Raw genomic sequence first — 25,348 nt, 5'->3', positions numbered from 1 at the left:
TGAACATGAGGTCAGACAGATTGAAACAGCATCCAGGAAACCAGACAGACCAGAAACAACAATCAGACAAGAAGACATCTTTAAAACCCCACCTGGAAGAGATGAACCAATCAGAACAGTGATGACAACGGGAGTGGCTGGCATCGGGAAAACAGTCTTAACACAGAAGTTCACTCTGGACTGGGCTGAAGGCAAAGCCAACCAGGACATCCAGTTCATATTCCCATTCACCTTCAGAGAGCTGAATGTGCTGAAAGAGAGAAAGTTCAGCTTGGTGGAACTTGTTGATTACTTCTTTAGTGAAACCAAAGAAGCAGGAATCAGCAGGTTTGAAGAGGTCCAAGTGGTCTTCATCTTTGACGGTCTGGATGAGTGTCGACTTCCTCTGGACTTCCTCAACACTGAGATCCTGACTAATGTTACAGAGTCCACCTCAGTGGGTGTGCTGCTGACAAACCTCATCAGGGGGAAACTGCTTCCCTCTGCTCGCCTCTGGATAACCACACGACCCGCAGCAGCCAATCAGATCCCCCCTGGGTGTGTTGACATGGTGACAGAGGTCAAAGGGTTCACTGACGCCCAGAAGAAGCAGTACTTCAGGAAGAGATTCAGAGATAAGGAGCAGGCCAGCAGAATCATCTCCCACATCAAGAGATCACGAAGCCTCCACATCATGTGCCACATCCCAGTCTTCTGCTGGATCACTGCTACAGTTCTGGAGAAGGTGTTGAAGACCAGAGAGGGAGAAGAGCTGCCCAAGACCCTGACTGAGATGTACATCCATTTTCTAGTGGTTCAGTCCAAAGTGAAGAACATCAAGTATGATGGAGGAGCTGAGACGGATCGAACCTGGAGTCCAGAGAGCAGGAAGATGGTGGAGTCTCTGGGAAAACTGGCTTTTGAGCAGCTGCAGAAAGGCAACCTGATCTTCTATGAATCAGATCTGACAGAGTGTGGCATCGATATCAGAGCAGCCTCAGTGTGCTCAGGAGTGTTCACACAGATCTTTAAAGAGGAGAGTGGACTGTACCAGGACAAGGTGTTCAGCTTCGTCCATCTGAGTGTTCAGGAGTTTCTGGCTGCTCTTCATGTCTATCTGACCTTCACCAACTCTGGAGTCAACCTGCTGGCAGAAGAACAAACAACCTCACGCCAGTGGTTTCTTTTTAGAAACAAACCCGATCCAACATGTTTCTACCAGACTGTTGTGGATAAGGCTTTACAGAGTCCAAATGGACACCTGGACTTGTTCCTCCGCTTTCTCCTGGGTCTTTCATTGCAGACCAATCAGCGTCTCCTACCAGGTCTGATGGCACAGACAGGAAGTAGCTCAAAGACCAATCAGAAAACAGTGGAGTATGTCAAGAAGAAGATCAGTGAGAATCTGTCTGCAGAGAGAAGCATCAATCTGTTCCACTGTCTGAATGAACTGAATGATCGTTCTCTAGTGAAGCAGATCCAACAGTCCCTGAGTTCAGGAAGTCTCTCCACAGATAAACTGTCTCCTGCTCAGTGGTCAGCTCTGGTCTTCATCTTACTGTCATCAGAAGAAGATCTGGACGTGTTTGACCTGAAGAAATACTCTGCTTCAGAGGAGGCTCTTCTGAGGCTGCTGCCAGTGGTCAAAGCCTCCAAAAAAGCTCTGTAGGTGCACTCACAGCAGTCCAGATTAACTGGAGTTTTCCTCATTCACAAAAAATCTCTAATTTCTTTTCATATTTCTATTTTTTATCTTCAGACTGAGTGGCTGTAACCTGACAGAGAGAAGCTGTGAAGCTCTGTCTTCAGTTCTCAGCTCCCAGTCCTCTAGTCTGAGAGCGCTGGACCTGAGTAACAACAACCTGCAGGATTCAGGAGTGGAGCTGGTGTCAGCTGGACTGAAGAGTCCACACTGCAGACTGGAAACTCTCAGGTTAGTGTACTGGTCTTTAACAATGCAACATTATTATTATTATTATTCTGTTTTAATTGTGGTAACAATATTGTACAGAAAGGGTTACCTGACTCAGCTGCTTGTCAACAGTATGTCTTGGCTCACGGCCCGTAAACTTGACTTGAATATTTGTTTTTTGCCAATGATACAATAATTATTTTGAATCTTTACCTCACTTGAAATTATATCCAGTTCAATATGAGGGTTATCGCAACTGTGTTGAATAGACTATGCAGGAATTACTCTGTATGTGTGTGTTGTGTGTGTGTGTGTGTGTGTGTACGTGTGTGTACATGTATGTGTAGTCTGTCAGGCTGTCTGGTCTCAGTGGAAGGCTTTACTTCTCTAGCCTCAGCTCTGAGCTCCAACCCCTCCCATCTGAGAGTGCTGGACTTGAGCTACAATCATCTAGGAGACTCAGGAGTGAAGCTGCTGTCAGCTGGACTTAAGGATCCACACTGGAGACTGGACACTCTCAGGTATGGACAGATGGACAACACTGTCCCTCTGTCTCTAACTGATGAACTCTGGCTGGTTCATGTTTAATGGAGGATTTGAGCAATTTTCTAATTTTCTCTCCGTCTCTTAAGCCAGTGATAGCAAGGGACAAGAATCAGCTCAGCCAACCCAAACAAGAGAAATAAGAAAGAGAATAATTAGAAAATGTTGTTAGCAATGATAAATAACACAAAAATATGAATGTCATTTCTAACTTGTGATTGGGTGTGCAGCCTAAACACTCACACTCTGACAGACCCAAGTAGGCTTAAGTGAGGTGAATAAGTGCCACATGTAATTTGAAAGAGAAGGGAGAGATAACAATAAACGAGAAATTAATCTACAGGTGGATACATATCTGAGACCCTTTTACATTTTGAATTGTCACATATGGTTACTAGTCCTGTCATCCATTCATCCATCTTCATCCGCTTATCTGGTATCGGGTTGCAGGGGCAGCAACTCTAGCAGGGAACCCCAAACTTCCCTTTCCCGAGCCACATCAAGCTCCGACTGGGGGATCCCGAGTCGTTCCCAGGCCAGGTTGGAGATATAATCTCTCCACCTAGTCCTGGGTCTTCCCATAGGCCTCCTCCCAGCTGGACATCCCTCCACCTAGTCCTGGGTCTTCCCCAAGGCTTCCTCCCAGCTGGACGTGCCTGGAACACCTCCCTAGGGAGGCGCCCAGAAGGCCTCCTTACCAGATGCCTGAACCACCTTAACTGGCTCCTTTCGACACAAAGGAGCAGCAGCTCTACTCCAAGCTGCTCTCGGATGACTGAGGTTCTCACCCTATCTCTAAGGGAGATGCCAGCGGAAAGGAAACCCATTTCGGCTGTTTGTACCCTGGATCCCGTTCTTTCGGTCATGACCCAGCCTTCATGACCATATGTGAGGGTAGGAACGAACACTGACTGGTAGATCGAGAGCTTTGCCTTCTGGCTCAGCTCCCTATTCATCACAACAGTGCGATAAACTGAGTGTAATACCGCACCCGCTGCTCCGATTCTCTGACCAATCTCACGCTCTGTGGTCCCCTCACTCACGAGACCCCAAGGAATTTAAACTCCTTCACTTGGGGTGAGGACTCACTCCCTACCTGAAGAAAGCACTCCATCGGTTTCCTGCTGAGAACCATGGCCTCAGATTTAGAGGTGCTGATCCTCATCCCAGCCGCTTCACACTCGGCTGCAAACCAAACGAGTGAGTGCTGGAGGTCACAGACCAATGATGCCATCAGGACCACATTATTTGCAAAAAGCAGCGATGAGATCCTGAGACCACCGAACTCCAACCCCTCCCCCTTACTAGTACTGGTTATTACTTATTGATTAGACTGACTTTGTGTTTATGGTCAAGTAGGCTTAAATGATTTGGTCATCCCATAGAGGGACAAGTCACCGTTATATCTCCAGAATAAAAGTAATACATATTGTGCTGCTACAAACGTGGACATTACATATTTTTGTTATTCATAGTATGAGCTTGGGTGGGGTGTAGGGTGTCACGCAGTGAGTGAAGGTGTATGAAGTTGATTCTGACTTTGTTTCTTCCTGCAGGACGGACCATGGTGGACCACAGAGACTGAGACCTGGTCTGAGGAAGTGTGAGTATGTTTAAAGTTTGAGACCCAGCTAGAGTTTTTCACATTTTGCCCTGGTCAATGAAAACTAGCTTAAAGCCAGTTGGTGGACCCACAACCCTCTGATGTTCATTCACACTCAGTTACCTTTGAGATTTGATGATTAAAGGTCTGAACTGAGTGCTAAATGTCAGCTATTTGGTGGGGGGTTAAATGACTTTCTCCCTTGATGGACACAGCTGTCAAACCTCTTTCAACCCTGCAGTCACTTTCCATCACTAGACAGACGATTGTGTTTTTCAGTAAGTAGAAGACAGCAGGGCTGCACCATTATGGCCAAAATGCTAATCATGATTATTTTTGATCCATATTCAGATCATGATTATTTGTTTATTTTAACCATAACACATTTTATTGCCACATAAAGCAGTTTTAATAGTCAATAGTCTATTTTTCATTCGTGCTTACTTGCTTGTGTGTTATTGTCTTTTTTATTGCTGTTGCTGCTATGCTGCTACTGTAACGACAGAATTTCCCCGTTGTGGGATGAATAAAGTATAATCTAATCTAATCTTATAATTTAAATGCAAAACAGGGTTTCCTTCCCAGATTGAAATATACAGCTGCAATACATGTTAACATGGAAATAAATAGCCTAGGAATTATTTAAAAAAAAATTATCTCTCTCTTTTGCTCTCTTTCTTTCCCTCCCTCCCCCCTCTCTTACGCTCTGTCTCTCTTTCTCACTCTCTCTTTTATTCCCCATGAGGAAATAAAGCAGAATATTCCTGACATGCTGACTCTCATGTTCAATAACTGGATTGTTGAAGTTAAAGTTTGTTAAACATCAATCACAGCTCAACAAGAAATGAATATTTTAATGATTTTCTTTCAGTTATTGTCAGTAAAGTTGTTAATAAATGATCAGATGATAACCTGCAGCTGTATTGTGTCTTGTTCTCTCCATCAGATGTCTGTGAACTGGAACTGGACACAATCTCAGTAAACAGAAGACTCAAACTATCGGACAACAACAGGAAGGTGACATATGTGGAGGAGGATCAGTCATATCCTGATCATCCAGAAAGGTTTGAGTCCTCGTATCCTCAGCTGCTGTGTAGAGATGGTCTGACTGGTCGCTGTTACTGGGAGGTCGAGAAGAGAGGAGGGGTTGATATATCAGTGAGTTACAGAGGAATCAGAAGGAAAGGAAACAGTAGAGACTGTGTGTTTGGATATAATGATCAGTCCTGGAGTCTGAGCTGCTCTGATGATGGTTACTCTGTCTGTCACAATAACATAGTAACAGTCCTCACGTCCTCCTCTGTCTTTGGTAGAGTAGCAGTGTATGTGGACGTTCCTGCTGGCTCTCTGTCCTTCTACACAGTCTCCTCTGACTCACTGATCCACCTCCACACCTTCAACACCACATTCACTCAGCCTCTCTATCCTGGGTTTACGGTCTGGTCTGGTTCCTCAGTGTCTCTGTGTCCTCTGCTGGACTGAGAGTCTCTCCTGGGGACGTAAACCCTGACTGAAGATCATCTGCTGAAATCAAAGTTCAGTCTGTTCACACTCCAGACCAAACATGAAGACTTTGTGCCTATAAATCACATGCCAATTTAACCCTTGGAGCCCATCTATCTCTACGCTCCTTTTCACACCCAATCCCAAACTTTCACTTGTTTAGTCGTCCACAACTGGTTGGTTCTCTGCAGATTTAAAAACAAGCCAACCAATAAAAAACTTAGCAGAAAGTTCTGGTTGAAAAGAAAACATTCACTACTTCTGAGTGTCAGCCTGAAAACGGTAGAAGCTCGGCTCCTTAAGAAGTGAATTAAGTTGTAAACAAACAGAAGTTTGAGTAGTAAAGGGGCTGGGAAAACATTTCATAACAATGACAATAACATTTTTGATATTGCATGGTGGAGAGAAAGTGCCGGTCCCTGAGTGGCAGAACGGACAGTGGCTCCATCTGGAGAATGCAGGTTCTGAAGAGATCGCAGTGGGAATGCTAGAGCCTATGAAAGATGGGAAACTTTGGAAAGTGGGATTGGAGTTTCTCAGAAAATGCATGAATGAGCAGCTAGCAGTTGGAAATGTATGAACATTTGTCAACTTTGAACATGTAGTCCATCAGTTCTGTAAGTGGGACAGCAATGCCTGCTAAACGGTGAACGTTTAAAATAATGAATTCATTTGATACCATCTTCTATTTCATGTGTAGTGAATGTTTGTCATGTAGAAATCTTCAGGATTGATCTAATTTGGACTCTGACAGGGAGCAGCATGGATCCAGTCCGCTAGCAGCTGTTGCTGTATTATGCTTTGTGTCTTATTGTGTCTTATTGTCTTTGTCATATCATTTCATCATGCTGTTTCATTAAAGCTTTTGTTGATTGTCAACTGGACCTCTAGCCTCTCTCCTTCCTCATCACATCAAAGACCACGTGGTAGTTTTTCAGAGACGAGGGAGACAAACCAGACTAGATCCAACGTGCTGTTTGGTTTAAATTTGCTGTCTCATTATGAGTCTCTTGCTGAGTCAGGTTAACTTCAGCTCAGATTCATTAGTCTTCTTCCTTACTCTTCAGTTTTTCTCCTAGTTTTCCAAATTATTTTCCCATCACTACACTACATGACAACATGAGGGTTAAAAGATTATCTTTCTTGGTTTTTGAGAGGTGGCGAGCCGAGTCCCTTGCTCCACATTTGCATACAGTAGCCTGGATTCATCTTTATGCAGATGGATCAAATATTTCAACCCCAAAATGCATCAAACCACTGAGCAGCTTCTAGAGAATCTACCGGTATATGTGGGGGTGGAACGGCATCAAATGGGACACACACAGTTTTTCTGATGCACACCCACATTAGCTTTTTCTGGCTCCACTAGTGGTCCAACCAGTCAGAATGCTTACTTTATTAATGAAGCAAGGACACGCACGCACACACACACACAAACACACACACCCTCTGGTTAATGATGAGAAACTGCGTCACTTCACTTTGTCTGTTGAAGTTGAAGCTCCTTTTCTACACAGACCTGCTGAGGACAGAAGACAGCTGCACACTGATGAAGTCCATGGCTGAAAGTTCAGTAAGTGGAGTTGTGATTGGTCGAGATGACGTCTTTGATTGTTGTGGTTGGAGAAACGGTTGAATTGATGGTGAATGTGTGATTGTTTAAAGCTGGGAGACAAGATGGCCGCCTGTGTGAGCGGGCAGAGAGAAGTCCAGATGAAGGAGAAGGAGGAGAGTTGAGTCTGATCTGGGGTCTGTTAGGCCGGGTGGGGGGGGGGGGGGGGGGGGGTTCAACACTGAGAGAAAACAGCTGAGGATAAAATCTCACCTGCTATTATCAATCCTTTCCCTCTTTATTTGACCCAACTTTCTCTAGTGGTTGGATGTGTTTGTGTTCATGTTTTCTCTCATTGGTCAGCACCTTGGAGTAGAGTTTGGGCTTTTTTATCTTCCACAACATGTCTTCTTTCAAACGAGTGGAGAGAAACCATTTATCTGATTCCACTTTGTCCATTTGTCTGTAGATTTCCCCTATATTCACCAAAATTTAGCATTAGATAATGGCTCATTTTCATGTTGAAACACATGGGAGAAAACCTGGAATCCAAAACCTAATAGTGTTAATGTGAGTAATGCGCTGGGGAAGTTTTCTGTTGATATGTTGAAGTAGTGTCTCCCCTTAATGACAGCAGCCATTTCAACAGGCACACAGCTTTCTATCTAGTATTATCTTGCACCTTTCTACATGTTTTCTAATAAGAAAAGAATATTACTTGTAGTTGAGCTGTCAAATTCCAACCAGTGTCTTTGTTTGATGGTATTTTATTGTAGAATATTTTCTATTTTATTGTAATTTAATGAGAACTGTTTTGAGTGTGTTATTTTCATGGTGAACATTAATCAGCAGATTGTAGTAGATATTTTATTAATTCAGCTGTTGGAGCCACTTTTCTCCTTTAGGCTGTTCTGTGTTAAAGAGGAGCTCAGCAAGAGACACGGTGTTCAGAAAACATGATTCCTCGTGTGCTTCGAGTCCTCGCTGTAGAAACAACCAAAGATAAAATTACAGTCTAAAGGTTGGTTGGCTTTAGTCAGTTGTGGAACGAAGGAAAACCAGTTTACAGGAGGGAGGGGAAGAGAGAGATGGAGGAGAGGAGAGAGGAGGAAGAAAGACATTGAGAAGGGTAGAAGGAGTAGAGGAAGGAGGAAGGAGGAAGGGAGAGGAGGGAGGAGGAGAGACAGGGAGGAAGGGAGGAGAGAGGAGGAAGAAAGGGAGGAGGGGAAGATGAGGAGGGAGGGGAGGCTGAGGGAGATGAATGGAGGAGGAGAAGAGAGAGGAGGAAGGGGTGATCAGGCAGGAAGAGGAAATTAGTAAGAGTGAGGACCTCCGGTCAAAAGATGGCCGTCACCCAAAGTGACATCAGAGCCGTCTCCGGAGAGCCTGTTCACTGCCTATCTTACTCCCTATTAAGCCCCATTGTACCAACCCGGAAGTTTCCCCAGAGTGGACGTTCTCCCTTTATTAGAGATTCTCTGGTGACATCCAGCTCTGAGTCCCATGAAGCAGTAAAATCCTCCAAACAGCTCCATGAGGCCATCTAGAGGACTGATAGAAGTAGAGCATCTGGTGGCAGCTTCCTCTGCTCTGATTCGTCCTCACCACTGACCAATGAGAACCAGCAGCATCTTCTCTGTCCAATAACAAACCTCTATTGATCCATGTCTTGATCAGTTCTATCAGAGTTCATCATGTTTTGCAACACCTCTCACCCCCTACATGACACTGTGGGGTCCCTGAGCAGCTCCTTCAGCAGCAGACTGATACACCCATGGTGTAAGAAGGAGAGGTACCGCAGGTCCTTCATCATGGCCGCTGTCAGACTCTACGACACCTGCACTACCTGATAATGTTGTAGTTTCTGTTCCTTTTTTTCTCCCATCTACACCACACACTTTCTGTTTATCTTTATTATCGATATTTTTTTTTTTGCTGTTATTGAAGAAAATGCTGCTGCTGTAATAAGGAAATTTCCTTGTTGTGGGATGAATAAAGTATAATCTAATCTAATCTAATCTTTTCTAACTGCTTCTTTAGTCTGAGCATCAGTCCAACGAGCCAAAAGAATTCAACTGACACTGATATGACTCAGAGAGAAGCAGCCAATCAGAGGACAGCTGCTGATATTTGGCTTTTTTCCAGGAGTAATGATGTGAGGGATGAATGAGTGATGATGTGCTGATGAATGATTGGACTGCTGCTCTCAGTGTTTCCACTCCAGATGAAGGTGTGGACTCTGCTATGAGTCAGTGTGAGGACAGAGAGGAGGGAGTCCCTCCCCCTAAACCCCCTCTGTGTGGGGACCATGACAGGCAGACCAAAGCTCAGAGGTGAGAGGACCATCTCTAACTGTCCGCCACTTAGATTACTCCACCATCCATCCATCATCATTCACACTCAGAGCTCTGTGTGTGTTGTGTTTCAGCCCAGAGAAGCAGCACGGACCTGGACCTGGTCTTGGACCTGAATCTGGACCTGGACCCAGCTGTGTGTCCTTCAAGAGTGACGACTCAAAGGACCTTGTTACTGATTTTAAACAAAGATATGGCAAAAAGTAAGTAGTTTTATTTTTATATTATTTGATTAATTTAATTGCTAGAATTAGAATTAGATAGAAATTGTAAGAATGCCTTACACATAAACAGACATCATATTCAATCGAGGATAAAAACACAATAAATTTAGGACTTATTTCCATTGTGGTCATCAATGTGATTGTAAATTGTGTTCAGTAACACATCCATGTCAATAATTTAAAAAAAAAAGTTTTGCGTTGTATTCAAACAATTTAATTTAGATATTATTTCACAAAGAATTTTCCTTAAATAACCTACTAATTTTAATTTCACTGAGTACCGGGACCGTTACAACTAAATGTCACTAAGCTTCTAACCACAAGAGCAAAAATCAGTAAAGTATAGAGTTATGTCCAGAATATATACCAAGGAAAGATGCTAATAGTTTAAAGCACTGGACCAACGGGCCACCAATGCTCTCAATTTCTATGTTTGGTGGGACATTTGGGAGCTGACATTTGCTAACGTTGATGGAAAAAAACCATATGTATTAGAACGTGGTTAGACAAATCTTGAGTAGCTACAACACTGTCGAGGGCTACCTAGTTAGCTATCTTGTTCTGCCATCTGGAAGTGCTCGTACATATGATCCCAATCTGACATTAGCATTACTATTCCACCATCACGGTCCCCCCACAGCATCATGTTCAAGCCTGTGCTGCACACGACACTGAATACAGCTTTAAGACATGTCTAAATTAAATATTGATCATGGATCATACACAATGTTAACAAGACCTTCCTGGATACAACTATACTGTACAGTAGGTGTAACACACCACTGACAGGTTTGGTCTCAGTGTGTTGTGGGTGCAGTGCAGAATTTATCTTGTGTTTCATCTGGAGGAATCTGGAAGAACCTGAACCCAGCTGTGTGTCCATGAAGAGTGACGGGTCTATGGGTGAACCTTTATGCTTCAAAGATGGACGCCACTCTGTTGATCAAAGGTGAGGATTTCAAACTGATACGCAGCAGGACTAGTAAAGGTGGACCACTACAGGGAGTCCTCTAATTCACTGTTAACATCCAAACATCACTTAATGGACCTTTACCTTGTGTGTGTCTCTTTGTGGACAGACATGATGTGAGCTAATTCTTCCTGATTTGTCCACAGAGTGGACCAAGAGAGCTCAGAGGGTCCCAGTGGTCAGCCTGCCCAGCAGCATCAAACCCACCTGGACTCCATCTTTATGGTCTGTATATGGACAACAACACTTTTTTACATCTATTCTGTCCAACATGGATCTGATGTGTGCATCCTTGATTTCACTTTAATTTGGTCCTTCATATATCTTCTGTTCCGCTGCTGGAGACGACATTGTCACTTTTGTGAAGAACGAGCTGCAGAAGATCCAGAAGGTTCTGAGTCCAGGTTACCCAGAATGCTTAAAGAGTGAGAGGAGGATGAGGAGGTGTTGAACTGTGAGGATGAAGAGCAGAGAGGAGCAGCAGAGAGGCATTTCTGAAGATCACACTGCACTTCCTAAGGAGAATGAAGCAGGAGGAGCTGGCTGACCGTCTGCAGAGCAGTAAGAGGGTTTCTCTAAAGAGTTAACATGCTGGATGGACGGGATATTTGTATCAAAAACATTTACAAAATATATTTATGTACTCGTTCTCTGAGGAAATGTTAATCATGTTCTATGTCTGAATGATCTTCTTTGTTGTGTGTTCATTCAGGAAGTCATTGTGGAGTTTGTAAGCGTAAACTCAAATCTAACCAGCAGAAGACGTTCCAGTGTGTGTTTGAGGGGATTGCTAAAGCAGGAAACCCAACCCTTCTGAATCAGATGTTCACAGATCTACATCATGGAGGGAGGGGCTGCAGAGGTCAATGATGAACATGAGGTCGACAGTTGAAACAGCATCCAGAAACCAGACAGACCAGAAACAACATCAGACAAGAAGACATCTTTAAAGCCCCACCTGGAAGAGATGAACCAATCAGAGCAGTGATGACAAAGGGAGTGGCTGGCATCGGGAAAACGTCTTAACACAGAAGTTCACTCTGGACTGGGCTGAAGGCAAAGCCAACAGGACATCCAGTTCATTTCCCATTCACCTTCAGAGAGCTGAATGTGCTGAAAGAGAGACAGTTCAGCTTGGTGGAACTTGTTGATTACTTCTTTAGTGAAACCAAAGAAGCAGGAATCAGCAGGTTTGAAGAGGGGCCAGGCTGTCTTCATCTTTGACGGTCTGGATGAGTGTCGACTTCCTCTGGACTTCCTCAACACTGAGATCCTGAATGATGTTACAGAGTCCACCTCAGTGGATGTGCTGCTGACAAACCTCATCAGGGGAAAACTGCTTCCATCTGCTCACCTCTGGATAACCACACGACCTGCAGCAGCCAATCAGATCCATCCTGGGTGTGTTGACATGGTGACAGAGGTCAGAGGGTTCACTGATGCACAGAAGGAGAAGTACTTCAGGAAGAGATTCAGAGATGAGGAGCAGGCCAGCAGGATCATCTCCCACATCAAGAGATCAAGAAGCCTCCACATCATGTGTCACATCCCAGTCTTCTGCTGGATCACTGCTACAGTTCTGGAGGACATGTTGAAGACCAGAGAGGGAGGAGAGCTGCCCAAGACCCTGACTGAAATGTACATTCACTTCCTGGTGGTTCAGGCCAAAGTGAAGAACATCAAGTATGATGGAGGAGCTGAGACAGATCCACACTGGAGTCCAGAGAACAGGAAGATGATCGAGTCTCTGGGAAAACTTGCTTTTGAGCAGCTGCAGAAAGGGAACCTAATCTTCTATGAATCAGACCTGACAGAGTGTGGCATCGATATCAGAGCAGCCTCAGTGTGTTCAGGAGTGTTCACACAGATCTTTAAAGAGGAGAGTGGACTGTACCAGGACAAGGTGTTCAGCTTCGTCCATCTGAGTGTTCAGGAGTTCCTGGCTGCTCTTCATGTCTATCTGACTTTCATCAACTCTGGAGTCAACCTGCTGGCAGAAGAACAAAAAACCTCCAAGCTGTCTAGAGTCTTCAGAGACAAAACAAGTTTCTACCAGAGTGCTGTGGACAAGGCCTTACAAAGTCCAAATGGACACCTGGACTTGTTCCTCCGCTTCCTCCTGGGTCTTTCACTGCAAACAAATCAGAGTCTCCTACGAGGTCTGCTGACACAGAAAGGAAGTAGCTCAAAGACCAATCAGAAAACAGTGGATTACATCAAGAAGAAGATCAGTGAGAATCTGTCTGCAGAGAGAAGCATCAATCTGTTCCACTGTCTGAATGAACTGAATGATGGTTCTCTAGTGGAGGAGATCCAACAGTCCCTGAGTTCAGGAAGTCTCTCCACAGATAAACTGTCTCCTGCTCAGTGGTCAGCTCTGGTCTTCATCTTACTGTCATCAGAAGACGATCTGGACGGTTTGACCTGAAGAAATACTCTGCTTCAGAAGAAGCTCTTCTGAGGCTGCTGCCAGTGGTCAAAGCTTCCAACAAAGCTCTGTACGTGCACACCAGCTATTCAGATTAAATGGAGTTTTCCTCATTCTCAAAAAAGTATCTGTAATTGTTTTGTCATTTCTATTTTTATCTTCAGACTGAGTGGCTGTGAGCTGTCAGAGAGAAGCTGTGAAGCTCTGTCCTCAGTTCTCAGCTCCCAGTCTCTAGTCTGAGATATTTGGACCTGAGTAAAACACCTGCAGGATTCAGGAGTGGAGCTAGTGTCAGTTGGACTGAAGAGTCCCACTGTACATTGGAAATTCTCAGGTTAGTGTACTGTTATTTGAAAATTATGACCACTTTAGTTCTTTCTTTTTCTTATTTTATTAACCTCTTTAGAAACACTTAAAAAATACTGCTTTTCTTGGCTAAATTTTACCCCCAAAAAAGTGATACAGTTCTCACATCCTTTTGCCCTCTGGGATGACCCTGAGGTCATTGGGAAGTTAACACACTCATTTTTTGTTTCTAGTGTCAGGGTGACACTAGCTCTTACTGACACAGAGCTAAAGAGGTTAGATAGAGAATTTCTATTTCCGTCCAAGTAAATCATCTGTAAAATTATAAAAAAAAACACAACTGTAAGCATATTACATGGGCTATATACAAAAATAGTACCATAGCACACGTTTCAACTTAAAACAGAAAAATAATTTTTAAAATTGCTTTTATATGAATTTATTTCTACAGATATGTCTGTGCGTTTTTCTTATTTCTAAAAAAGCCAAAAAAGTGCAAAATAAAAACTTCTGAAATACCAAAACACATCCATATCACTCACACACATACATGAAAATATACATACGTAAATTTTAGAAATAAGTTATTATAATTTAATGAAAGGGTCAAATGCCGTAAGAAGGCCTTATTTTTGCTTTGACACAGCTGGAGCCATCACAGGGTAAATATTTTCTGGTCAAGTTAGGTATCAATCAACTTGTCTTCTTATTGGCTACACAGGGAGGCCGGTTTCATAACATTTAGTTGTAATTGGATGGAATAGCTGTCAATCTTTCCCAGGTTCCTCCTCTGTAAACCCTGCGACTTGATTGGCTTCCATAAGGGATAACTCAGGTTACAGTAAATGGATTGGCTGAAAAAAGCTGTCACTCAATTCCTTAGGATTCAGCCTATTCGGCTGTCTAAAAAGATACAGTGTGGCAGCCTCAGGGCAGACGGCAGGAGCGATCAAAATCCAAACATTATGGACTGTTCAGCTTTGTTTAAAAGGAAACTCGGACAGAATCTACAAGATTGTGAGGGGACCAGCTCGTTTTGGATTAAAAGGATTGGATGTACTTATTCTTTGAACTGTTGGCGATGTAGGAAAAAAGTTTATGGCAATTTCACCGCTGTGTATAAAGACACGAGGAAACAGGTAGGGATGCACGCTTGACTTTAGACAGAAACGGTGCAGAATTTTTCTGTTTCTTACTTCATAACGAAAGTGTGTGGGCTTAATGGAATCATGAGACTTTAAACTTCTAATGAGGTGCTGCATGAGCGTGTTTATGAAGATTTAATGCTTGCAATTTATGAGTGAAGAAAATGTTGTCTCCTAAAAATGGAGAAAACGTTCTGTCAGCGGGACCGTGCTGGCAAAGTTAATAATAAAATGGACTGGCTGAATATTATTTCAGACTGAGTGGCTGTTACCTGTCAGAGAGAAGCTGTGAAGCTCTGTCCTCAGTTTCTCAGCTCCCAGTTCTCTAGTCTGAGAGAGCTGGACCTGAGTAACAACAACCTTCAGGATTCAGAGTGGAGCTGGTGTCTCCTGGACTAAACAGTCCACACTGTACACTTGAAACTCTCAGGTGAGTGTACTCTTATATGCATATTAATGTCTCTACCTGTGAGAATACCTGTTAGACTCTCAGGTTAGTATACCACTATTGAAAAGGATGACCCTCTGATCTGTTATTTTTTCATATTAATAATTGAATAAACTTATTATCTGATTGATTTCAGACTAAGTGGCTGTAACCTGTCAGAGAGAAGCTGTGAAGCTCTGCCCTCAGTTCTCAGCTCCCAGTCTCCTAGTCTAAGAGAGCTGGACCTGAGTAACAACAACCTGCAAGATTCAGGAGTAGAGCTGGTGTCAGCTGGACTGAAGAGTCCACACTGCAGACTGGAAACTCTCAGGTTAGTGTACTGCTCTTTAAAAAAGCAAATTTAACATTTTCTTATGCTGTGTTAAATGTGGTAACAATATTGCACTGAAAGGATTAGCTGACTCAGCAACTTGTCAACAGTATGTCTTGGTTCACAGCACGTAAACTTGACTTGAATGTGCCGTTTTGGTAAATGACACAACATGATTATTTTTTAATCTTTACCACACTTGAAATTGTATTCAGTTTAATTTGAGGGTTATCACAACTATGTGAATATACTGTGCAGGAATTACACTGTGTGTGGTGTGTGTGTGTGTGTGTGTGTGTGTGTGTGTGTGTGTGTGTGTGTGTGTGTGTGTGTGTGTGTGTGGTGTGTAGTCTCTCAGGGTGTCTGGTCTCAGAGGAAGGCTGTACTTCTCTGTTGTCAGCTCTGCGCTCCAACCCCTCCCATCTGAGAGTGCTGGACCTGAGCTACAATCATCCAGGAGACTCAGGAGTGAAGCTGCTGTCAGCTGGACTTAAGGATCCACACTGGAGACTGGACACTCTCAGGTATGGACAGATGGACAACCCTGTTCCTCTGTCTCTAACTGAAGAACTCTGGCGGGTTCAAGTTTAATTGAGGGTTTGAGCAATTTTCAAATTTTCTGTCCGTTTTCTAAAACCAGTGATAGAAAGGAACAAGAATCGGCTCAGTCAACCCAAACAAGAGTTAAGAAAATGTGCCAATAGCCAATGAAAAAAAGGCAGAACATGAATGGTGTTTCTAACTTGTAATTGGGTGGGTAGCCTAAACACTCACACTCTGACAGACCCAAGTAGGCGTAAGTGAGGTGAATAAGTGTCACATGTACATTGAAAGAGGAGAGAGAGATGTGGTAGGCTGAGCCCAGATAGAGGGACAAGTCACCGTAATATCTCCCAAATAAAAGTAATACATGTGCTTTATAGACGAATGTGGACATTACATATTATTGTTATTCATCGTGTGAGTGTGGGTGCGGGGGTGTAAGGCCTCACACCGTGAGTTAAGGTGTATGAAGTTGATTTCGACTTTGTTTCTTCCTGCAGGACGGACCATGGTGGACCACAGAGACTGAGACCTGGTCTGAGGAAGTGTGAGTGTGTTTAAAGTTTGAGACCCAGCTAGAGTTTTTCACATCTGGCCCTGGTCACTGAAAACTGCTTTTATTTTATTTTTAACTCTCTCTCTCTATCTTTCTCCCTCTCCCTCTCTGTCTCCCTTCCTTTCTCTCTCCCTTTCCCGCTATTTCTTCCCCACCCTCCTCTCCTCCTCTCTCTCTGCCTCTGTCTTTGTCTCCTTCTCTCCCTCTCTCTCAAACCTTTTTAGTAAAAATTGTGCTATATAAATGAGTGTATTGGATTGAAGGAGGAAATCAACTAAATCTTGTGATATAGGCCACGCCCATTTCCGCCTAGACTTTTATGTGTGAAAAATTACGATATATTGAAAATCAACTTTTTCAAACTCCTCGTAGACCGTGCAATGGATCTGCACAAAACTTGGTGTATATCATCTCCAGACCGACTTGACAAAAAGTTTTATAGAATGGAAAGTGTAAACAAATTTGTGTAGTGTGGTGGAAGTTTCTTGTACAGCGAGGGAGGAATTTGGTTTGAAGATGAGACCTTGTTTAAACAGAATAAAGACAGGCTGCAAACTGAATCAAAGTTTAGTCTCCGATGAAAGTTTAATTGTTTTCTGCAGAGAACAATCAAAATGACAAGAACAGCTCTCACAATGACAAAGTTACAGAGTGACAACAGTTCTGTGTGAATACAATCAGTAATACACTTCTTTATATCCATTGCCCCCAGAGGAAAAAATAAACTTGTTTGGAAAAGAGTTTAATCTTAAACATAACGATTAGTGGGACTCAGGCAGACAGTTGGAGCTCTTACGTATTTCTGAATCTAACCCTCATGCGTCACGTTTCTTGACCGGTCATTCTATCTTAGCTGAGAAAGAACATCTTGTCTCTTTGGATAGGCTATGGTCTCGACCTGGGACCTGGGACCGGACCTGCTATGATAAACACCGTTCTAGGCAACTGTTTCTGTCAGACCTTAGGCTATTTGTCCTTGGAGGACAAATGCAAAGTCATAACATATCAAGCTGTCTCTACAAGAAGATCACACTGAGGACAGATACAGAAGTCATACACTCTCAGAGGCATTGGAGAAAAATTAAAATGAAAATCATTGGTTAAATGTAATTTCCATTACAGTAGCTAACTATGAAAACACAGACTTTGCCATATCTCGGCCAAAATAAAAGCTGTCAAAGCCAAACTTTAGAATTTTCCTTGCTATGACTCTCCGAAACAAAAACTCCAGGCTCTAAAACAAATTTCACAAGAAATTGACCACTAGGGGGCGCTACAAACACAAAAAGTTTATTTCTCATGAACCGCTCATCTGAACTTTATAAATTTGATAGGTACCATCTAGGGCCAATCTTGAGGCGGTCCTTACAGTGGGATACTGATTGGTTGAAGTAGGAGTGGCCTATGGGCCCCACGTTTCGATTAACCACTGACACTAAAGTGATTTACTTGAAATTAACAGGGTAGATGTACAATGGGTAGCTGACCTGACTTACCAAATATTACACATGGTGGCCTACAATGACGTCAACATGTTTTTGCCTGTAACTCCCGCAATTCACATCACACATTAAAAATCTTTAGATTCAAGTGTCACTGAATCTCCTGATATAGGCCACGCCCATTTCTGATCACAATTCTTTTCACAATAAATGCGAAACCAACTTTTTTAACTTGTGCTAGGCCGTGCCACTGATCATTTACAGATGGCCAGTACAAAAAGTTATTCACAGAATTTTGCTACGTTAACATATGCGCATTTTATGACCAAACTTTCTGTAGCAAACCAACAAAAAACATATCATATCTCGGCCAAATAAACAGCAATATTATTATTATTTAATTACATCAACACATAACTGGGGTGGGTTCACCATGCCTCCCAATGCTCTGTACCAAATTTGGTAAAGATTGGCCATTAGGGGGCGCTATAATCAACGTTTATGGTTTGTCTAAAAACTCATTGCATTGCAATATCTCTGCCACAGTAAATGCTATCAATACCAAACATGTGATGATTGTTTGACATGCTGCTCGGAGGCTCTGTACCAAATTTGGTAAAGATAGGCCATCAGGGGGCGCTTTAATCAACGTAGACCATTTTGGGCCATTTTATCCCTTCTGAGGTCGAGTGCGTTGTACGTGACGCCAAACGGCACTTCTGATTCATAATTTATAACTTAATAATATAACTAGTAGAAACATACTTATGATTCAAAAATGTATAACTTAATAATATAACTAGTAGAAACATACTGTCTTTTGGTGCTAAAAGCTAACAGCGGCCCCGTTCTGCCGATGTCTTTGTTGTCTTCCCATCCCTTACAGAAGGTTTTGTATCGAGCCTAGAAGCCCAGAGTCGTTCGGGGTCATTGTGCTATTAATCCGTTACTGTGCGCCTCTCCATATTTCCTGACGTTTTTTCCCCCCCCCCCCCCCGCCGGTTTCACTTTGGGTTCCACTTTCGTGCGCTCCCCGGGTTGTTGGGGACGACTTGCGTGGACCCCGTCGTAACTGCTTGCAGTTCTAGTTTTGTTTCAAATCTTTTGATTGAAGATGAAGAACTTAGAAAAGTTCAAAAAGTTCTCTCCGTCTCTCTCTCCCTCTGTCTCTCTCTTCCTCTCTCTCTGTCTCTCTCTCTCTCCAAAGTCTCTCTCTCTCTTCCTCTCCCTCTGCCTCACTCTCTTTCTGTCTGTCTCTCTCTCCCCCTTCCTCTCTCCCTCTCTGTCTCTCTCTCCCCCTCTCTCTCTCTCTCACTCTCTCTCTCCCTCTCTTTCTGTCTGTCTCTCTGTCTTCCTCTCTCCCTCTCCCTCTCTGTCTCTGCCTCTCCCTTTCCCTCTCTTTCTCTCCCTCTGTCTCTCGCTCCCTCTCTCTTTCCCAACTCTGCGTCTCTCTCTCCCTCCCTCCCCCCTCTCTCTCTCTTTCTGGCTCTCCCTCTCTGTCTCTCTTTTATTCCACACAAGGAAGTACAGCACAATATTACTGAGTTCTGAATATCTTGTTCTCTCCATCAGATGTCTGTGAACTGGAACTGGACACAAACACAGTACACAGAGGACTCAAACTGTCTGACAACAACAGGAAGGTGACATATTTGGGAGAGGATCAGTCATATCCTGATCATCCAGAGAGGTTTGAGTGCTGGCCTCAGCTGCTGTGTAGAGATGTCTGACTGGTCGCTGTTACTGGGAGGTCCAGACCAGAGGATGGTTTCTATAGCAGTGAGTTACAGAGGAATCAGAAGGAGAGGAAGCAGTAAAGACTGTGTGTTTGGATATAATGATCAGTCCTGGAGTCTGATCTGCTATGATGATCGCTACTCTGTCGGTCACAATAACTTAGTAACAGACCTCACGTCCTCCTCTGTCTCTAACAGAGTAGCTGTGTATGGGACGTTCCTGCTGGCTCTCTGTCCTTCTACACAGTCTCCTCTGACTCACTGATCCCCTCCACACCTTCAACACCACATTCACTCAGCCTCACTATCCTGGGTTTGGGGTCTGTTCTGGTTCCTCAGTGTCTCTGTGTCCTCTGCAGGACTGAGAGTCTCTCCTGTGGACAGAAACCCTGACTGAAGATCAGCTGCTGAAATCAAAGTTCAGTCTGTTCTCCATCACACACTCCAGACCAAACATGAAGAATTTGTGCCTATAAATCACATGTCAATTTCACCCTTGGAGCCCATCTATCTCTACGCTCCTTTCACACCCAATCCAAACTTTCACTTGTTTAGTCGTCCACAACTGGTTAGTTCTCTGCAGATTAAAAACAAGCCACCGATAAAATTACTTTTGTTTACAGGAAGAGTTCCTTGAAATTGACACGGCCTCTAAGTTAAGGAAAAGGTGTGGGGTGGGCGGGACAACAACGGGTTAGGTTCAGGAAAAGAAGAACGGGACACGATCCCCGGTCCCCTCTGTGAAAGTCCTGTGTTGTTTGACCCATCCACCCCCCCAAAACAACCTCCCAATGCAGATTTCAGGCTTTCATACTACTGGCTACCGTTGTGGCCCATCACACTACGCCTTCTTCTCCTTGACTTTCCTTTGGCGTTGTTTTCCGTGGGGCCACCACCACCTAATGCGCTGGTAACAGTTCTGTGAGACCAGGCTTGATTGTGTTGAAACTTGAGACAAATTGTCTGATTAGATAACGCTGTTTGAGAAACAATGATTGATGGCAATCTAATGGAAGACTGATTCATATCTTATTGGAAATTTATAGTTCTCAGTTAATATATTAATACCATATTGTTGGTGAACTTGAGGTTATCTTTGTTTGTCTGATGTTGCTGGGAGAAGCTTCTCCTTATATTGCTATTCATAATGTGCTAACGATGACTACAATGAAAATTAATTTGAAAATGTCCTTACTTAGAGTAATGGAAATTTCCTTTTGGGTTTTTTCTTTTAAAGGTTATCAACCTATTAGTAATTCTTCTACTGCTTATACATACCATCACCTATGAACTGAAATCCATGTTAAACACACTAAACTGGAATTAAATAAAGAAATCAGAAGATATTTGAGTTGTCCCTTGAGTCCTTCAGTCCTTAAATAAGCCTTTTTCAGGTTTGGCCAAAGAGCCGGGGTGGGAACTTCATAACTTGACATATATATTTTGTAGAGCCATCTGGTGAGTATACTTTGCTTTCGTCACCTTTGAGCTCCCTGGCTGTGTTCTCAGGTGTTTCCAATCATCAGACGTTTGTAGTCATGATGTCAACAAAGGAGCCATTTTGTGCCGATACGCGTGGGTTGCTACCCAGTTCTATTTGGAATGTAATATTTTGATATGAAATAGCCAATGCAATAAAGGTTTTTTAATTGTTTGAAAAGAAGAGTGCCTTGGAGCCTTTCTTTTAAATAGGATGCCAACTGTGGTGTTGACCAATGAAATGACCCCCGCCCCGTTGAGGGTGCGTTCGCTTTATGTTAGAACGTCTGCTGTGGGCGGCTGCTCTGTAACATGGTTTATTTCCCCTCTCTGTCCATTGATTTATTATTATGTCAACAATATGCACAGAATGGTGGACAGACTTTCACTTGCACCCATCAGGAAACAGGAGAAAACTTTGAAGTGGAACGTATGAAGTTATGTCTACAACTACGAGAGTGAAGAAAATGAGTAACATAACTTAGCATATGATGCTAGCATATAGCTTAGCTTGATGTTAATGAACAAATATTGTAAATATATATAATATAATTTTTTCTTTATTGTTTAGCTAGATTGAACGACAGATGATGGACAGTATGTGTATATGTGATGTCTCCACTTTGTATTTTTTCCTCATTTCAGTAACCATGTTCCTGGGATTTGTCTAATTTCATGTTAGAGACAGTGGTAAAACCTAAACTGTAATATAACTGAAAGAACACAAGAAACTGGATTGTTTGTCAGCTTTAGCATCACTGTTGTGTGTTCATCAGAATTTAGTCTTCATTACTTCAAAATTGAATACCCAATTGAAAGTGTTGAAGGTGATAGGTCAAAGCAGTTCTGTGAGCTTGTCTGTATGATTGCATTATGCTGGTACTGTATGTGTGGAGCTTAAAAGCCTGAAAGAGGGTCCTAGGCCGACAGGGATGGGGGACCCGGGGATCTAGCGTTTGAGTGGCGTGCCCTGAGTCCATTTGAGACGGATGGTAAAAAATGTTAAATCTTAAAGTCATTAGTTGGTGAAAGAGTTGACCGGGTAAACTTGTATAAATGTTGTTTATGAGATGTGAAAGAGTCAACCAAGTTTTAACCTGATACATTAAAAATGGAAAGAGATTTTGAAAGAGTCGACCAGGTTACAGGAGAAAGTGTTGATGAAATAGTTGACCAGGTTTAGAATCCTGATGACAACAGAGTTTTAGTCCCGGGGGGGGGACGGAGGAGGAGAAACTAAGACTTTTTGAAAGCCAGGGTACCAACTGGGAGGGAGTAGGGCCTGGTAAACTCACTATGCTGCCACGGGGGACGTGAGTCCCATGGAAAGACCCCTCAGTCTTTTCTCCTGGCCATAGTCTAGAAATATAGGAAATAATTTGATAGCCTATAGTCACGTTGTGGAAAAAGTTCCACTAAGGACATTGTACAGAAGCCTGATGTAAATAATTTGTTGTGGTGGTGGAATTTGTGTGTTTTGGGATTGGTAGCATGAAATAAGATAACTTCCATCCATCCATCCATCTTCATCCGCTTATCCGGTATCGGGTCGCAGGGGCAGCAGCTCCAGCAGGGGACCCCAAACTTTCCTTTCCCGAGCCACATCAACCAGCTCCGACTGGGGGATCCCGAGGCGTTCCCAGGCCAGGTTGGAGATATAATCTCTCCACCTAGTCCTGGGTCTTCCCCAAGGTCTCCTCCCAGTTGGACGTGCCTGGAACACCTCCCTAGGGAGGTGCCCAGGAGGCATCCTTACCAGATGCCCGAACCACCTCAACTAGCTCCTTTCAACGTGAAGGAGCAGCGGCTCTACTCCGAGCTCCTCTCAGATGACTGAGCTTCTCACCCTATCTCTAAGGGAGACGCCAGCCACCCTCCTGAGGAAACCCATTTCGGCCGCTTGTACCCTTGTAAATAAGATAACTTCATTGTAAATAATTAAACAAACAACTAATTTAACAAAAGTTGAAATTGGGAGCTTGTAGAAGGCGGTTCCAGCAGTGGTGATTGGGACTTTAAATAACTCATTGGATGAATATTTGATTTGTTGAATTGGGAGCAAGCAAGCTCAAGTAAAGTGGTTTTAAACAGAAAAAGCGTTCAGAAGCCTATTCTGTAGTAACTGGATAATGTGGGGGGGATGTTTTAACTTAAAAAACTTAGCAGAAAGTTCTGGTTGAAAAGAAAACATTCACTACTTCTGAGTGTCGGCCTTAAAACGGTAGAAGCTCGGCTCCTTAAGAAGTGAATTAAGTTGGAAAAAAACTGTGGAACGGGGCTGGGAAAACATTTCATAACAATGACAATAACAATTTTTGATATTGCATGGTGGAGAGAAAATGCCGGTCCCTGAGTGGCAGAACAGACAGTGGCTCCATCTGGAGAATGCAGGTTCTGAAGAGATCTCGGTGGGAATGCTAGAGCCTTTGAAAGATGGGAAACTTTGGAAAGTGGGATTGGAGTTTCTCAGAAAATGCATGAATGAGCAGCTTGCAGTTGGAAATGTATGAACATGTATGAACACTTTAAACATGAAGTCCATCAGTTCTGTTGTGGGACAACAATGCCTGCTAAACGGTGAACATTTAAAATAATGATTTCATTTGATTCCATCTTCTATTTCATGTGTAGTGAATGTTTGTCATGTAGAAATCTTCAGGACTGATCTAATGGGACTTTGACAGGGAGCAGCATGGATCCAGTCCGCTGTCGGCTGTTATTATGTTTTATGTCTTATTGTCTTTGTCATATCATTTCATCATGCTGTTTTATTAAAGCTTTTGTTGATTCTCAACTGGACCTCTAGCCTCTCTCCTTCCTCATCACATCAAAGACCACGTGGTAGTTTTTCAGAGACGAGGGAGACAAACCAGACTAGATCCAACATGCTGATTGGTTTAAATTTGCTGTCTCATTATGAGTCTCTTGTTGAGTCAGGTTAACTTCAGCTCAGATTCATTAGTCTTCTTCCTTTCTCTTCAGTTTTTCTCCTAGTTTTCCAAATCATTTCCCCATCACTACACTACATGACAACATGAGGGTTAAAAGATTTTCTTTCTTGGTTTTTGAGAGGTGGCGAGCCGAGTCCCTCGCTCCACATTTTCATACAATAGCCTGGATTCACCTTTATGCAGATGGATCAAATATTTCGACCCCAAAAAGCATCAAACCACTCAGCAGCATCCAGAGAATCTACAGATATATGTGGGGGTGGAACGGCATCAAATGGGACACACCCAGTTTTTCGAATGCACACCCACATTAGCTTTTTCTGGCTCCACTAGTGGTCCAACCAGTCAGAATGCATACTTTCATAGGGAAGTAAGGACACACACACACACACACACACACACACACACACACACACACACACACACACACACACATACTCTGATTAATGATAATAAACTGCGTCACTTCACTTGGTCTGTTGAAGTTGAAGCTCCTTTTCTACACAGACCTGCTGAGGACAGAAGAGAGCTGCACACTGATGAAGTCCATGGCATCCAAAAGCTCCTAGTGTTAATGTGAGTAATGAGCTGGGGAAGTTTTCTGTTTATATGTTGAAGTAGTGTTTCCCCTTAATGACAGCAGCCATTTCAACAGTCACACAGCTTTCTATCTAGTATTATCTTGCACCTTTCTACATGTTTTCTAATAAGAAAAGAATATTACTTGTAGTTGAGCTGTCAAATTCCAACCAGTGTGTTTGATGGTATTTTATTGTAGAATATTTCCTATTTTATTGTAATTTAATGAGAACTGTTTTGAACGTTTTCTTTTCATGGTGCACATTGATCAGCAGATTTTAGTAGATCTTTTATTAATTCAGCTGTCAGAGCCACTTTTCTCCTTTAGGCTGTTCTGTGTTAAAGAGGAGCTCAAAAAGAGACACGCTGCTCTGAAAACATGATTCCTCGTGTGCTTCGAGTCCTCGCTGTAGAAACAACCAAAGGTCAAATTACAGTCTAAAGGTTGGTTGGATTTAGTCAGTGGTGGAACGAAGGAAAACCTGTTTACAGGAGGGAGGAGGGAGAGGAAGAGAAAGATGAAGGAGGGAGGGAGGAGGAGAGACAGGGAGGGAGGGAGGAGGGAGGAGGGGAAGATAAGGGGGTAGGGGGGAGAGAGGAGGAAGAAAGAGATGAAGAGAGGGAGGAGGGGAAGATGAGGAGGTAGGGCATGATGAGGCTTAGAGATGGTGGAAGGGAGGAGGAGGAGAGAGAGGAGGAAGGGAGGATCAGACAGGGGGAGGAGATTAGTAAGAGGGAGGACCTCCAGTGGTCACTGTGAGTAACTACACCTCCTCCAGCTGATT

The 25,348-nt window shown here is 43.2% G+C and overlaps 1 protein-coding gene and 2 long non-coding RNA genes across 7 annotated transcripts in view; 2 read left to right on the top strand and 1 right to left on the bottom strand.

Annotated features, from left to right (window-relative positions):
• The window catches only part of LOC116680978 (NLR family CARD domain-containing protein 3), a 47,636-nt gene that overhangs the window by 6,553 nt on the left and 15,735 nt on the right, over positions 1-25,348 (top strand). The window contains exons 1-4 of one of the 5 annotated variants that reach the window (XM_032509559.1): positions 9,166-9,425; positions 9,521-9,649; positions 10,515-10,619; positions 10,787-10,865. In XM_032509559.1, the coding sequence (XP_032365450.1) occupies positions 9,259-9,425; positions 9,521-9,649; positions 10,515-10,619; positions 10,787-10,865 (480 nt within the window). In that variant the 5' untranslated portion in view covers positions 9,166-9,258. Of the gene's footprint in view, positions 1-7,641; positions 7,663-9,165; positions 9,426-9,520; positions 9,650-10,514; positions 10,620-10,786; positions 10,866-25,348 lie in introns of those variants that run through there. The other 4 variants (XM_032509560.1, XM_032509557.1, XM_032509561.1 and 1 more) reach the window with 4 other exon arrangements.
• Positions 1,120-12,809, bottom strand: LOC116680980 (uncharacterized). The gene is made up of 3 exons (XR_004329936.1): positions 12,679-12,809; positions 10,880-10,886; positions 1,120-1,146 (listed from the first exon to the last, which is right to left on the bottom strand). It is a non-coding gene; the product is annotated as an uncharacterized LOC116680980 (long non-coding RNA).
• LOC116680979 (uncharacterized) lies at positions 11,017-11,493 on the top strand. Its single transcript, XR_004329935.1, has 2 exons — positions 11,017-11,201; positions 11,353-11,493. It is a non-coding gene; the product is annotated as an uncharacterized LOC116680979 (long non-coding RNA).

Source organism: Etheostoma spectabile, unplaced genomic scaffold, assembly GCF_008692095.1.
Source record: "Etheostoma spectabile isolate EspeVRDwgs_2016 unplaced genomic scaffold, UIUC_Espe_1.0 scaffold00018528, whole genome shotgun sequence".
In the NCBI taxonomy this organism is placed as follows: domain Eukaryota; kingdom Metazoa; phylum Chordata; class Actinopteri; order Perciformes; family Percidae; genus Etheostoma; species Etheostoma spectabile.
The sequence above is the reverse complement of the archived record's forward strand: the minus strand, read 5'-3'. Positions and strand labels throughout refer to the sequence as shown.